General features: G+C 33.6%; 1 protein-coding gene across 1 annotated transcript in view; it reads left to right on the forward strand.

Moving 5' to 3' along the window:
- Positions 1–15,172, forward strand: part of LOC136852935 (thioredoxin domain-containing protein 16-like) — a 96,178-nt gene extending 81,006 nt beyond the window's left edge. The window contains exon 20 of the mRNA XM_067127923.1: positions 14,319–15,172. Coding sequence (XP_066984024.1) covers positions 14,319–14,362 — 44 coding nt within the window. The 3' untranslated portion in view covers positions 14,363–15,172. The remainder of the gene's footprint in view (positions 1–14,318) is intronic.
- Positions 15,173–16,403: the final 1,231 nt, after the last annotated feature.

Below are 16,403 nucleotides of genomic sequence, written 5' to 3' on the forward strand. Positions count from 1 at the left end.
TATATATATATATATATATGTATATATATATATATATATATATTATATATATATATATATATATATATATATATATATATATATATATATATATATATATATATATACAGATTATATATATATATACAGAGTATATATATATATATATATAAGGAATAGGTAGACCAGTACTTGAGGAAACATTCTTTATTGTTTGACTAGTTTGAGGTTCTTTTTTCATCAGGCATCTAAAATAACAAATAAATACAATGAAAGAAAAAAAACAACCCATTAAAATGAAATAAAATTAAACATCAGAACTAACTACCAAGAATTAAAATTGAACAGTACCGTTTAACCTATAGCAAGAGGCAAGAGAGGAATACAAGGCAAATACAAAGATAGTTACAGAAGATAGACACAGAATTAAAAACAAAGCAACTCAACTGACCGTTCATTATTACAGAGTGATGGTTTTTCTTTGATGGTATATAATGTTTCAATTGTGGTTAGCTCCACATCACTAGAACGACTGGCTAATATAGAAAAAGAATCTATACTCAGAGGATGGTCATGCTGATGGCAGTGCTCACGAATGGCACTAAATGCTTGTTTGTTAAGTGGCCTGTTTGTTCTAATTGATCGGCCTAGGTGTTCAAAGGCACGGACCCGAAACTGGCGCTTTGATTTACCAATATAAGTTGCATTACAGCAACTACATGTATACTTATAGACTACAGATGACTGTAGGTCTTTGGGCACCGTGTCTTTGAACTTGAAAAACTTTTTGTATTACATTTTTAGGCCTGAATATGACTCTGAGACTAACTTGAGGGTAAAATTCCAATAGTAATTTACATAAACTGTTTCTCAAGGAAAAACTGCTTTTACCCATGTTAGGGCAAGGAAAAATAAATTGTAGCTTTGTTTACTGTCACTTTTGGGGGACGTGGATCCATTAGTTTTTGGAGTTGTTTGCCAATGTATGTGTCAATAAATTTAGCACCGAATCCATTATGAAAAAGAATATCTTTGATACAAGAAAATTCAAAATGTAAGCTAAAATAATTGGAACAAATCTGGAATGCCCTAGTCACTAAAGTTTTCACTAAGTTCCTCTTAAAATTAATAGGTATAAAAGATGAAAATTTGGTTGAGAGTCCGGTGAAAGTTGGTTTTCTATACACCTCTGTATGAAACTCACTATCTTTATTTGGCTTTTGATGACGAGAACATCCAGAAAGGCCAGCTTTCCATCAGTCTCTATTTCTGACGTAAATGTGATATTTTCATGCTTCGAGTTTAAATACTCTAGAAACAAAGGAATGTGCGTGGGAGATCTGAAAATTAAAAAGTGTCATCTACATAGCGTCTATATAAAAGTGGTTTGAAAGATGCCGGACATTCGTTCAACCACCTAACCTCATGATATGCAAGAAAGGCATTAGCTAACGTTGGACCCAGTGGATTTCCCATGGCAACCCCATCCTTCTGCTTATAAACCTTTTTTTTGAAGATGAAAAAGCAATCGAGTTGCTGCTAGAGATAAAAGTTTATGAAGTTGAGTTTTTTGTAAAATATAGAATTTTATCAGAATCACTGTATAAATTATTAATGCAAATGTCAATGGTTTCAACTAAAGGTATATTCGTGAACAGTGACTTCACATCAAAGCTTGCATAACACAATTATCGAAACTTTTACTCCCTATCTCTTTAACAAAAGTAAATGTATCTTTAACCGTGTACTCATTAATTGTTATAGGAGCAAGAATGGGCACCAGGTACTTGGAAAGTTTGTAGTTGAAGGTACCTATAGCTGACATGATGGGTCATATGGGACACCCAGTTTTATGCACCTTTGGCAAACCATATAATATTCCTGGTCTGGAACCTGTTGTATAAAGATCCGAATAAACACCATCATCAATGGAATTTTTCTGATTTCAGTTTTCAAGAATCTGTTAATCTTATCCTCCTTGTTCAAAATGGTTAGGAGGACATCATCTCTGAACTCTTTCAAACTTGGTATGGTCATTCAAAACCTCATTTACTTTAGAAATATAATCGGTCTTGTTAAGAACAACAACACCGTTACCCTTGTCTGGTTTGGTAATGACTATGGATTTGTCTTTTGCTAAGTGCCTTATTGTGTCATACTCTTCTCTGGATATATTATGTATAAAACTGTCTTTTTTACAATAGAAAGAAGAAAATGCCAAATGTTTCAGAGAGTTCTTGAAAAAACCAAAACCTTTATCATGTTTGTCATAGAAATCAAATTTCAAAATATTTTTGAAAAACATTTCAAAAGTACAAAAGTGATTGATAAAATCAGGTCTACCGTAAGACAAAACAAACTTCATTCCTTTACTTAACACTTTCTTTTCAATATCAGAGAAGACTTTACTGGAGTAATTAAATAACACTTTATCATGCGGGACACCATCATCACTCACAAAGCCTAATTTACGTAATTTATTTTGTTGTGTAAAGCTCACTTATGCGATATGGTAGCACCATTCTTACGCTCAATAAGACTCAAGGTGGTTAAAGTCAATCCAAGACACTGCATTCCGTAGTTGAGTAGTCAGGTCGTTCATTCTCGATGACAGAACCTGCAACTGCCGCCGTTTAGATGATTCTTCCCTAGCGTAAGAACTGGCGCTGGCAATTCGATAAAGACGAGTTCGATGTAAGAAGCGGTCGAAGAGTTTGAACAAGGAGGATAAGATTAACAGATTCTTGAAAACTGAAATCAGAAAATTCCATTGATGATGGTGTTTATTCGGATCTTTATACAACAGGTTCCAGACCAGGAATATTATATGGTTTGCCAAAGGTGCATAAAACTGGGTGTCCCATACGACCCATCATGTCAGCTATAGGTACCTTCAACTAACAAACTTTCCAAGTACCTGGTGCCCATTCTTGCTCCTATAACAATTAATGAGTACACGGTTAAAGATACATTTACTTTTGTTAAAGAGATAGGGGAGTAAAAGTTTCGATAATTGTGTTATGGCAAGCTTTGATGTGAAGTCACTGTTCACGAATATACCTTTAGTTGAAACCATTGACATTTGCATTAATAATTTATACAGTGATTCTGATAAAATTCTATATTTTACAAAACTCAACTTCATAAACTTTTATCTCTAGCAGCAAGACACGATTGCTTTTTCATCTTCAATGAAAAGGTTTATAAGCAGAAGGATGGGGTTGCCATGGGAAATCCACTGGGTCCAACGTTAGCTAATGCCTTTCTTGCATATCATGAGGTTAGGTGGTTGAACGAATGTCCGGCATCTTTCAAACCACTTTATATAGACGCTATGTAGATGACACTTTTAATTTTCAGATCTCCCACGCACATTCCTTTGTTTCTAGAGTATTTAAACTAAGCATGAAAATATCACATTTACGTCAGAAATAGAGACTGATGGAAAGCTGGCCTTTCTGGATGTTCTCGTAAATCGCAAAGATAGTGAGTTTCATACAGAGGTATAGAAAACCAACTTTCACCGGACTCTCAACCAAATTTTCATCTTTTATACCTATTAATTTTAAGAGGAACTTAGTGAAAACTTTAGTGACTAGGGCATTCCAGATTTGTTCCAATTATTTTAGCTACATTTTGAATTTTCTTGTATCAAAGATATTCTTTTTCATAATGGATTCGGTGCTAAATTTATTGACACATACATTGGCAAACAACTCAAAAACTAATGGATCCACGTCCCCAAAAGTGACAGTAAACAAAGCTACAATTTATTTTTCCTTGCCCTACATGGGTAAAAGCAGTTTTCCTTGAGAAACCGTTTATGTAAATTACTATTGAATTTTACCCTCAAGTTAGTCTCAGAGTCATATTCAGGCCTAAAAATGTAATACAAAAGTTTTTCAAGTTCAAAGACACGGTGCCCAAAGACCTACAGTCATCTGTAGTCTATAAAATACATGTAGTTGCTGTAATGCAACTTATATTGGTAAATCAAAGCGCCAGTTTCTCGGTCCGTGCCTTTGAACACCTAGGCCGATCAATTAGAACAAACAGGCCACTTAACAAACAAGCATTTAGTGCCATTCGGAGCACTGCCATCAGCATGACCATCCTCTGAGTATAGATTCTTTTTCTATATTAGCCAGTCGTTCTAGTGATGTGGAGCTAACCACAATTGAAACATTATATACCATCAAAGAAAAACCATCACTCTGTAATAATGAACGGTCAGTTGAGTTGCTTTGTTTTAATTCTGTGTCTATCTTCTGTAACTATCTTTGTATTTGCCTTGTATTCCTCTCTCTTGCCTCTTGCTATAGGTTAAACGGTACTGTTCAATTTTAATTCTGGTAGTTAGTTCTGATGTTTAATTTTATTTCATTTTAATGGGTTGTTTTTTTTTCATTGTATTTATTTGTTATTTTAGATGCCTGATGATGGGGTGTGTTAGAACCTCGAAACTAGTCGCAATAAAGAATGTTTCATCAAGTACTGGTCTACCTATTCCTTATTCGACTCAGTCTTTCCACGGAATTCTTCTGTTGCATCTATATATATATATATATATATATATATATATATATATTATATATATATATATATATATATATATATATATATATATATATATATATATATATATATATATATACTCTGTATATATATATATATATAGTATATATATATATATATATATATATATATATATATATATATATATATATATATATATATATATATATAAATATATATATATATATATATATATATATATATATATATATATATATATATATATATATATATATATATATATATATATATATATATATTATATATATATATATTTATAATAAAGATAAAATCCAATGTTTTAAACGGAAACACTGGAGTGCTGTCAAGGTTTTTTGACACTATGTCCTTTTACTTAGCAGACTGAAGAAATATAAAAGTATGTTTACAAAGAAAGCTCATATACCATATTTGACGGCGTATAAGATGCACTTTTTTAATAAAAAATGGCCTAAAAATCCCCCTTTAACGTCCTATGTACATAATGTAGGCTCAAAATTTAAGAATTTTTAAATTATACATGAAACGTCACGAGATGTTGTAGCCTAGCCTAACATTCGGTTGTTATCCTAATAACCTATTAAAACCAAAGTTTATTATAATTATTTATCATTATCACACTTACCATCACCGCAATTACTATTGCTATTATTATAATCAATATCTACGTTGTTATTATCGATATTTTCATTAAAATGTGTTAATATCATTATCGCCGTCTACAGCACATCGCATTCCACATTTACAGACTTACAGTACGTGTGCTGCCACCTATTGGTGATTATGTCGAGAGCTTTACGGATAACAAGGCTGAAACGTAGTAAATTCCAGAGCTTGATTGCATACTTTTATAATATATAATGGATATATATAACATATATTACCGTAGGTAACATCTTTATTAATGTTTTTGTTGATTCTGCTGGTAAGAAACAATGTTTACAAATGAATGTGTTGCAATCTATTGGTAAACCTATGAGGTAGCTTTCAGCAGCAGACGAAACATTCGATCGTAGTAAATGGCTGATTGTATAATACATATTTTGATAAATATAAATATGGTAGATAACTTTTTATTAATGTTTTTTGTTGATTCTGTTGGTAAGAAACAATATGCATATGATAACCTAATACTACAGTTTTTACTTACCAAAATCATATGAGCATAGGCTAGGAAACCTTATTTTTTTTTTCCCTCTATGTCCTGATGAAATTGGGGTGCGTCCTATGCAGACATGCGTCTTATAAGCCATCAAATACGGTAAATGACAGATGGGGATTATAAGGGAAACATATGTACCTGGAATCCAACACAATTGAAGAATTAGTAGAACTGCCAAAACAGGATTAAATATTTAAGAGGTTTTTACAAAGGATTAGGATCAACCGTTCAGGAGCAGGGACAGGACAATTAAAAGATTATACAGGTTCGTGACTGACCACCTAAAAATTTTTAGTACAACACAATAATTTTTTTTTTTTTTTTTTTTTGTAAATAATAATCACTTTTTGCAAGATGAACATTTTTACAAATAAAAAATTATATTAAACATATGGATATATAGAAAATATATATCAAGTAGCTAACTCGTAATTAAGTCAGTGATTTTATCTTTTAGGTCATTCTTGAACATTTTTCTAATACAGGGGTCCAAATAATACATGCCAGGGCTAAGATTAAAATTACAACTGAAGTAAGCTGGATAATAGTGGACTCCAATAGATTTCTTGAAGAGAAATCTTTCGATCTCAAGAATCACTGAACTTTCATTCCAATTTATCCTGTGAGAGTTTTCACTTAAATGAATGAATATAGCATTGGATGCTTGTCCAGTTTTGACTGAATACTTATGTTGCTTAATATGTACATCTAAATCTTTGCTAGATTGGCCAATATAAAAAAGAGGGGCAATCCAAACATGGAATTTTATATATTATGTTGTTGTTTTCTTTAGAGCTATTTTTATTAACATTCTTTTTGAGTGTGTTATTACAAGAAAAACAAGGTTTACATTAAAAGGTTTTAACAATGATTTTATGTTTTCAAAACCACTAAAATAAGGCAAACTAAGAATGTTCTTAGGGGTTTCTTTCTTCATGTTATTTTCACTATAAAACTTTTTGTGGGCTTTGTTATAACAAATATCTAGTATATGTGAAAGATAACATAAATCTGTCCCTATTTTTCTTATGTATTCAATTTCTTTATCCAAATATCCAAATACTGGGGACTGACAATGCGCAAGGCTTGTAAAAACATAGAGGAAAAAATTGATATTTTGGTGTTGAGGTGATGGCCTGAATAAAAATGGACATAAGTTAAGTTGTTGGTTGGTTTCCTATAAATACTGAATTTACATTGAAATGGTTCTCTATGTATTAAAACATCTATGAAAGGGAGGCAATTGTCTTTTTCTAATTCTAACGTAAACTTAATGGATGGTACCTGGTTATTCAAATTACAGAGTAAATCATTTACATCAATACCAGCAGGCAAATCAGCTAAAATATCGTCAACATACCTATACCACTTTAAAGGAGTATAAATGATATTAGGTATATATCGTTTTTCAAAGAATTCTATGTACAAGTTTGAGAGGAGTGGGGATAAAGGGTTGCCCATTGCCATACCAAATATTTGCTGGTAAAATGCACCATTGAATATAAACTTACAATCACAAATGCACAACCTAGTGAGAGAAATTATATGACTTACAGGTAGAGGTAATTCGTGATGGATTAATTCATTACTAAGATACTCTAAAATAGAATCTATAGGGACTTTAGTAAAAAGAGAACAAACATCAAAGCTAACGAATCCATCAGTGGGGCAAAAAGTGATTTTGTTTAATTTATCAACTAAATCTAGACTATTATACACGTGAGAATCTGAGATAGTTCCAAGTAATGGAGACCAGAGTTTGGTAATATATTTCGAAAGTTTATATGATATTGAGCTAACAGTACTGATAATAGGCTGCATAGGATTGTTTTCTTTGTGTGTTTTTACTAATCCGTACAAGTAAGGTAACGAGGGAAGTTTTACCGACAACTGACCTATTAGTTCTTTTTTATCTTTAAGGATTTTTTTCACTGTGCTGTTGAAACTTTTTATGACTTGATCAAGGGGATTTTTTGTTAGTTTTTGTATGTCGTATCATCATCCAGTAGGGCTTGCATACGTGATATGTAGTCAGCTTTATCTAAAATTACAATACTATTCGATTTATCAGCTTTTGTGATGTGGATTGTATTGTCTTTTTTAAGGTCAGTCTAGCTTTTCTTATACCGAGCAGGGAAATTGCTTTCATGCCTAACATTCGCAGCTCCATAAATGATACCTTTAGCTATATCAATATGATTTTGAGGAATATCACAATGTTTTTCAAATACACATAGGGACGACGCAATCGTTAAAGCAGAGGGTCTGTTAGATACAAAGAAGGATAAACCATATCCGAAATATGGCACTCACAACATTTTCACTTATTTGTTTACTTGATAAATTTATAACACAGTCATTGCGTGCACTATTAGTCCAGTCACTGCTATCAATAAGATTTTTAGTTTTCTGTCGAGTTTTCTTGTTAGGGCATCTGTAGTCCTACGAAGTTTTCCATAAATTTTTTGTCGCAGCGAGTCCTTCCAATTATCCGGGATAGAATGATTAAATGAAATTCTGGCTTTTTCTAGTTCCTTAAATTTTTCTTTCTCCTCTTGCTTTGTGGCTGCTATGTGGCGTTTTAACATCATGGCACTGAATTCGTTGAATGGGTGATTGTCATATCATCTTAAACGGCGTGGTAGCAAGGATTTAGGGAGCACTTGTTCAGACAGACACTTCTTCAGGAACTTGAGTTGAATTCTGGTCGAATGCGCAGTCGAAAGAGACTTGGAGAAGGTAGTGAGTACGCAGTTCAAAAGAGGAAACAGGTTAGCAAAAGAAAATGTGGCCCTCATTATGTATAACTGAATCACGAAAATAAGGAACGTGATGAATATATATAAATAAAGATAAAATCCACGAAGGAAACGGAAACTCTGGAGTGCTGCGAGGCCTTTTGACACTATGTCCTTTACTTAGCAGACTGAAGAAATATAAAAGTATGTTTACAAAGAAAGCTCATATAAATGACAGATGGGGATTATAAAGGAAACATATGTACCTGGAATCCAACACAATTGAAGAATTAGTAGAACTGCCAAAACAGGATTAAATATTTAATAGGTTTTTACAAAGGATTAGGATCAACCGTTCAGGAGCAGGGACAGGACAATTAAAAGATTATACAGGTTCATGACTGACCACCTAAAAATTTTTAGTACAACTCAATAATTCTCTTTTTTTTTTTTTTTTTGTAAACAATAATAACTTTTTGCAAGATGAACATTTTTACAAATAAAAAATTATATTAAACTCTAGGTTTACCTAGATGTCATGGCAAACATCCCAGATGGTCCTGTTTTTCCTACACTCTTGCACAAACAAACCACTCTCTCTACATGGGCAGAGAATTATTTTAGTGTCACTCATTAAAAAGGTAGACCCTTATTCCTTCCCTAAGGGGTGTGCCAATCATTGAATTTTGAGATTGATCAAAATTGAATTACTGTATTGACAGTTTTGGACTGTTTTATGTGTAAATGAAAATATCATGAAGTGTTTTTGCTCAAAAAAATGTTTAGATTAGTTTATTGACAATTTTGTTCATGGCTTGTATGGCAGTGTCAGCGACAAATTATTGTAAAAATTTTTCTAATCCCGTTTAGTTCAAAATCATTGATATACTTTTGTCACCCATTAAGATATCCCATTCTCTCGAGCAGTAGTGTTGAAGAAGACATGAGATCAGAGTAAATAGCTCAAGATGTCTTGATCGCTTCGGGACTCGTGAAAGTGGCACCATAGATATACTTTGCCAAACAATTTACATGTAATGTTTTATATTTATTGACTTATTGTTACAGTTTTGTGTTTCTTGACTTTGTTTTTATATGTATTGACTTATATTTGCAGTAAAATAACCATGATATGTACAGTAAATCAATATGGTTTAATCAAATACAGTAAACCCCCCGTATTCGCATTCTCACGATTCGCAGACTCAAGTATTCGCGGATTTCTCTGTGGAACATATCTACCCATTATTCGTGGAAGATTTGCCCATTTGCGGTATTTTTCACTGAGAAATATTCACTAATTACTGTATTATCATATAATTTTCATGACTAAATGCACTTTTTGTGATAAAACTACTAAAATACTCAGGTATAAGCAATTTTATAAGGTTTTTCTTGTGTTTAAACTATCAAAATAGGCAGTTCTAAGTGTTTTTAGAGGGGTTTTAAGTATTTGCGGATTGTAGTTATTTGTGGGGGGTTGCAGTATGCATCCCCCACGAATACGGGGGGTTTACTGCATACAGACATATGCCAATGAATAACAATCTTCTTCACCACCATTCACGTATACAAAACTTATCATAAGTGAAATCATTTACGAGTCCGTTTATTCTGTTTGACAAATGGTAAAATAGAATGAATATTATGATTTTTCATCTGGATATCTATACAGGGTTTCTATTCACAAATAAAAAAAATAAGTAAGTACTGGCAGGCCCCGGTTATCGGCGGGGTTCCGTTTCTGAGGGTGTGATGATAACTGAAAATCGCCGCTAACTGAAATCAGCGATTTTCGGAGCCTTTTCGGCAATTTTCGGGGCTTATCGGCGCCAAAAAGCGCCAATTTTCGGTTATCGGCGCCTCTGTTAGGTATGTATTGGCACCAATACCCAATTATTGGCGCCGATAAGCAGAAATCGGCGATTTTCGGCGCCGAAAACTGCCGTTTTTCGTCGCTAGACAAGCGCTGTTAACTGGGGACTGCCTGTCTATGGCAGCATTTCCTTCAGGTTTATCACGTAGTGCCACAATATACTTTGTGAGTCATGCCACATCTGGCTTTTTAATGCATTTCTGAGTACCATTTTTTTTTTTTGCCATAATAGGAGCAAAGAAGAGATGTATTTTAAGAGAAACTTATAAAAACTATATGTACTATGAGAATTAAAAAGAAATCAGAACTAAAGGAGTGTCTCCATTGGAGAAATGTCACGAATGTCAATCACCCAAGAGGAAACCAAGCAGGGAGCACATTTCTTTCCATCAGACTATTTTGTAAATTTCAGGGGATGTTTGTTATATGAAGAACAATTTTACTGCAAAAATCAGCTTTCTAATTATCATAGTTTCATAGTTATTATAAAATAAGCATAGATTTTTGTCTTTTGCCATTTTCTCAAAACTTACTTCTTTAAAAAGTAAAGGACCATACCTCGAAGAAGGCTGAATCAAATGCAATGAAACTTTTACAACATGTAGTATAACTACATATCTTTAATGTAATGTAAAGAGAATTATTTTTGAGTGCTAATTTTTTTCTTGTATATTTATGAAAATTGACATGTTTTTTTTTTCAACTGCAAAATTTATAGAGGTTGAATTTTTTTATCTCCTTACACGTGTATTTTCAGTAGTGGTTGTTTAATAAGTGGTAAAAATTTGAAGCAGATCCCTTCAGTCATAAGGTAGCTATGGTTACCTACTTAATAATGGAGCCTCATGCCAGTGCCACGCCCCCTAAGTTTCATGACATCCAAAAGAAGCATCTATCATTAACTTCGGGAACGTTTCTTTCAAAGAATTCTCCAAGTGTACAGGGTGGTTATTATTCAGGAAGACTGCCCTATTCCTGCAATGGGAAAGGCACAATAATCCTGCAGCCAAGCCCCACATAATTAGGTAGGTCACATTACAGCCACAAGGGATAATACATGCATAGGTTCATGTGTTTTCTGTTCTTTATTGCCGAACCCTAAAGGGTATCTGGAATAAGGAAAATGGTTGATAACCTGTTGACTTTACCTTGGGTTAAAAATCCCTGAAACACTGAAACACTATTGCCATGAGAGTAGTGGTCATGCTGAGATATTGCCAGGGAAGGCGCACTAATCCTGCAGCCAGACCCAACATAATTAGGTAAGTCACCTTAGAACCACCAAGAATAATACATGCTGTACATATATAGGTTCTTGTGTTGTTTCCTGTTCTTGATTACCAAACCCTAATGAGTATCTTGAGTAAAGACAACGGCTGATAACCTGTGATATTTCTGGGTCAAAAATTCCTGAAACACTTTTGCCATGAGAGTGGTGGTCATGCTGAGATATTGCTAGGGAAGGCACAATAATCCCTCAGCTAGACCGAACTTTATTAGGTAAGTCACCTTAGAACCACAGAGAATAATACTATACATATGCATATAGGTTCTTCCGTTCTTTCTTGTTCTATATTGCCAAACCCTAGTGGGTATCCAGAATAAAGAAAATTATTGATAACCTGTGACTATACTTCGGGCCAAAAATTTATCTGGGGTTTATTTATTAGGAGCTAAGTCATTTTGGTACCTGTCAATTTCTTTTGTAAGCTCCTTTGAGGATGAACAGTGGCTATGGTATCAAAAAACAGGTTTTTATGTAGAAAAACTTATTTTTGGTAGCTATTGTGAGTCCTCAAACTCACCTACTTTCCCTGACAAAAAGGCATGAGACTGGGGTGAACATTTATCTTGCACACCTGGCGTGTAATGAGGAAGATAGCTGACATATGCACTGTGTCTCATCTGTGCGAGTAGGATGAAGGAAAAAGCTGAGGTAGACGTTGTAGGACAGGAGACAGAGCCGTATTGTCCTGAGTCCTTTATATTCTATCACTGTGCCAACTAGCACTATTCTGGCCAAGATCAACTATAAGAGAATTCTTTGCGATTGGTTGAGGACTCACAGTAGGTACCAAAAATAGGTTTTTCCTACGTCAGAACCTTTTTTTAATTAAAAGTTGTCAGACTTAGGGCATATGTGGAAATATTTGTGCAAATGCCAGACAAACATTTCCTCTTGCAATTTTGATTTGTTTTTTCATTGTTTGTGTGCTTCAGAGATTCTAAGGGCTGTCGTTGATGATTATTTTTCATACTATTTTATGGTTGATTAGGTTTCTCTTACTACTTTTGATTTTCTAATTGTCATATGGTTGTGAGCACTTGACCTTTGAAAATCTACAAATTCCGTAGGATTGTTGAGTTAAGTTTGAAGTTGTGTGTTGTTTTATAGTGACTCTTAATCAGGTTCTTTCCAGTGATGAAGTTTTATTACCCTTTTCAAAGAATTGCTGTGAAGGTCTTTCATCTTCTGTGCTAGTGTGGGATAAGTCGTAGGAAGGCCTATACTGTATGAATAAACACCCAGCCCAACCAGTATGCAACAATTACTCAATTTACACACCTGTTCCTGTTGCACTGCTCACCTAAGCCAGATCACAACCCCAACAAACAAAAGAAAGACTTATGAACCAACCAACAGATTGCAGCAAACTGCAAACGAGAGCACTCACAACCTTCCGTCACCACCACTAACTCCAGACTGCTTCCCGTCACCGTTTGTTTTCTAACTACCATCTTCCGTACGTCTTATGGCGTCACAAAAACAACCATTGCGCCATTCCAAACATAATGAGGGGACTCACATTACAAACACCCAATAAAATTAACAGCGTACTTTGTCTGCATTTCATACGTGTATGACGCCTACACCTACTTCACTAACCCATTCAGTGAAAATAAAGTAGTAATGATTAAATTTATAAAACTGACAGATAATCACTATAATTTTGGGCCGTATTGAAAACTTTAATTTGCCTTCTTGAAAATTCAATTTACAGAAGTTTCTGTTTCAATAGGAAAACAGGGCTGAAATTAAGATATTTTATCCTTTGTACATGTAATCCAAGGGTTCATTCATTCTCTATTACACCATAAGCAGCTGGTTATATGCATAGCCTACATTGGTAATAATGCCACATTTTTCTAGCAATGTAAATAGGCATTTTGCATAGTTAGTTAATAAGGAACAGCAAACCAGTTCTTGTATAGAAGAAAAAATCTTTAGACATTGGTAAGGTGGGCAATTACAGTAAAAGTCAAGTGTTAACTGCTTTTTAAACTACAAATATTATGATAGCAATTTCTTGAGGAGGGATTTAAGAAAATGCACAGCATCATGTTGAAGATAAATTGTTACTCTTTTGTACTCTTGTAAGAGACCTTCATTGGAGTTGCTGTCTTGTGCTTTTCATTTAATCCTAAGTTCTTTTCCAACCATGGCTGTCCAACGTAACTCCTCCATAATTGTATCACCAACCACCATTCAAGTTTGAGTCCTTTTGGGCTGTCTGTGGAAAGGCTAGGCATTTGACTGACAGTTGAACTGCTTTATGTGAATAATACTGATTAGAAGAATATCCAGGATTGTGGTTTTAATTTTGTGACGCTTGAAATGGCTAGAATGTCAAGGTTAAATGAAAGTGTATTGGCTTAACATATTGGCTATCAGTAAGGGGCCAGTAGTATGCATGTCAAGTATAATGTCTTCCTTTATACAGTTTTTGGTTTAACATTGGTTGAGAATTTCATTAAATGGCCTCATCATAACTGATTAAAATTACAGTATATAACTGCATTAATACAAAATTGTTGTATATGTTATGTAAGTAGCTTACAGTTAGAAGACAGTTATTTTGAAATATATAATTGAAGTTTATTTTGTCAGTTATAAAAAATTATCTAATTTAACAACTACTACACAAATCAGTGTATAATTTTCTTTACTTTTAAAATTATAATTTGATGTAATGTACTGTATTTTCAGGTGATGATGGGGAAACTGTGCTCCATATCCACAAAGAACTGTGAATGACTTGGTTCTTGCTTACAATGGAAAGACAATCTCTTCAGTTGAATGTCAAGAACAGGTTATAATAAACATTTTACTAAAGATTTGCTGCTGATATCATAGTCTAGTTGGAGGTTTTCAGCAAGATCTCATCATTCTTGTTACCAAGCTGAATTTCATTAAAAATTGCTCTGTGGAGAATAGAGAATGTTTAGAATTTATTCTGCATTAATGTAGGAAAGGCACACAGAAACCTGTAAGTACTATTGCTAAAGGGACACTTAGGAGTACATTTTTGATAGTAAGTTGCCATACTGTATATGAATGCTGTATTCTGCATTGCTGAGTATTGTTAGAAGCATGTAGTGTAAGTATTTGTAACAATCAGTTGACCAGTCTTTTGGAAGCAGTACTCCTTTGGTACTGACATACTTCTGCCTCTAAAAAGCATTTTTGAAAGGTATGGTTAGTTGGTAATGTTTGAAGTATTGAACTGTCATTGTTATCTAAACCGCAGAGCTTTTCCTTTTGGTGAAAGTGGTTATGTAGAAAACAGTACCTGGGTAATAGGAATAGTAAAGAAGAGAAACAGTATAGGAAATGTTCAGAATGAAATTACCAGGTATATTGAAAATTTTCGGTTTAGTCTTGGGTTCCTACAAAGATCTCACATATATTTTACAATTGGATTTTCGAAAATTGATTATTCTCTGTATAGTCTTTTCGTAAACAGATCTCTCACTTTATCTTTGGAAATTTGGTAAACACATGTTGCTTAATGATTTTAGTTGTATTCCTTCCTGTGATTTATAAAAAATTATTTTAGGAGACTTCTGTCTTAATACCTTTTGTTTGTGTGTTTTTCATGTTTCTGTTCAGCAACATTTTATTTAAATATAATTCATACCTCGAACATCTGTCGTAAACTCAGTATAAGTAATTTTCTTATAAAAAGAAAGGAACAGATGAAAAGAATAGAGAAAATAGGGATGAACCTTGAATGATGGTCAAAGTGAGGGATGCCAAGAATTATATGATAAGCCTCTGTTTATCATGTACCAGCTGGTACAGGTTACGGAGATATTTTATACATTTACAGGTTTATGACAAACTAACACCATATAGTACCTAGTGGCAGGGGAACTTTAATTATTATTACCTATTTTAACCAGGCCAGACTTGAATCTCATAGGGCTATTTTGGCAATGAACTAACCATCTAAAAGTGATCAAGTTACTTGAATGTATACTGAAGAGTGAATAAAGTATTAATTTTTTTCTATAGGGATCTTTGGAATAATTTTTTGTTAGACTTTATCATCCTTAGTTCTGGTGTTGGGAGTAATGGTTGATATGCATGTTTTTGTGATTTAAGTAAAAAATCATATTTTTATTTGTCTGTACCACTTGAATCTATACTACACGTTGGCTACAGTAGCTTACCATTTTGATAGTGTTGATATTTGATTGACTGTAAGTAGGATAAGCATTGTCTTTATAAATTTAGAAATTTTGGGGGGATTATTTATTGCTGTGGACAAAAATACACTATAAAAGAATAAATTACATATCCAAATTTGGATGGAAGAGTAATAAAGCCGGATTCTGGAAATATAACAGAGTTCTTGCAAAGGATCATCTATATACTGTAGCAGAAATAGAATTTACAATATCTTTGAAATTATTAACACAATGGGAAAACATTTTCAAAACTTTTAGAATGGGGTTGGCATGAGCACAGTCTCTACTTTGTAACCCTCATCCAAAGCACACTCCAAGAAATTCTCCTTACATTTAGATATGCATGTCTCCTAAAGGAAATCTCCCCAAATGAACTTTAAGATGAAAAGGAATACTTAAGTGGACATGAAGGCACTGACAACCATGGCTGGCATTCCCCTTTCTTGAGACCCTGCGAGATACAACTACACTGCACCAAAACTGTGACAGGACTCCCTTCACGGCCATCTTTGACCACCACCAAACTTTCGACTAACAACCAAGCAAACAACTGATGTCTGGTAGTTAAGCACCATTACATGTACACTTACAATTAAATACA

The sequence above is a fragment of the Macrobrachium rosenbergii genome, chromosome 3 (assembly GCF_040412425.1).
Source record: "Macrobrachium rosenbergii isolate ZJJX-2024 chromosome 3, ASM4041242v1, whole genome shotgun sequence".
In the NCBI taxonomy this organism is placed as follows: Eukaryota; Metazoa; Arthropoda; class Malacostraca; order Decapoda; family Palaemonidae; genus Macrobrachium; species Macrobrachium rosenbergii.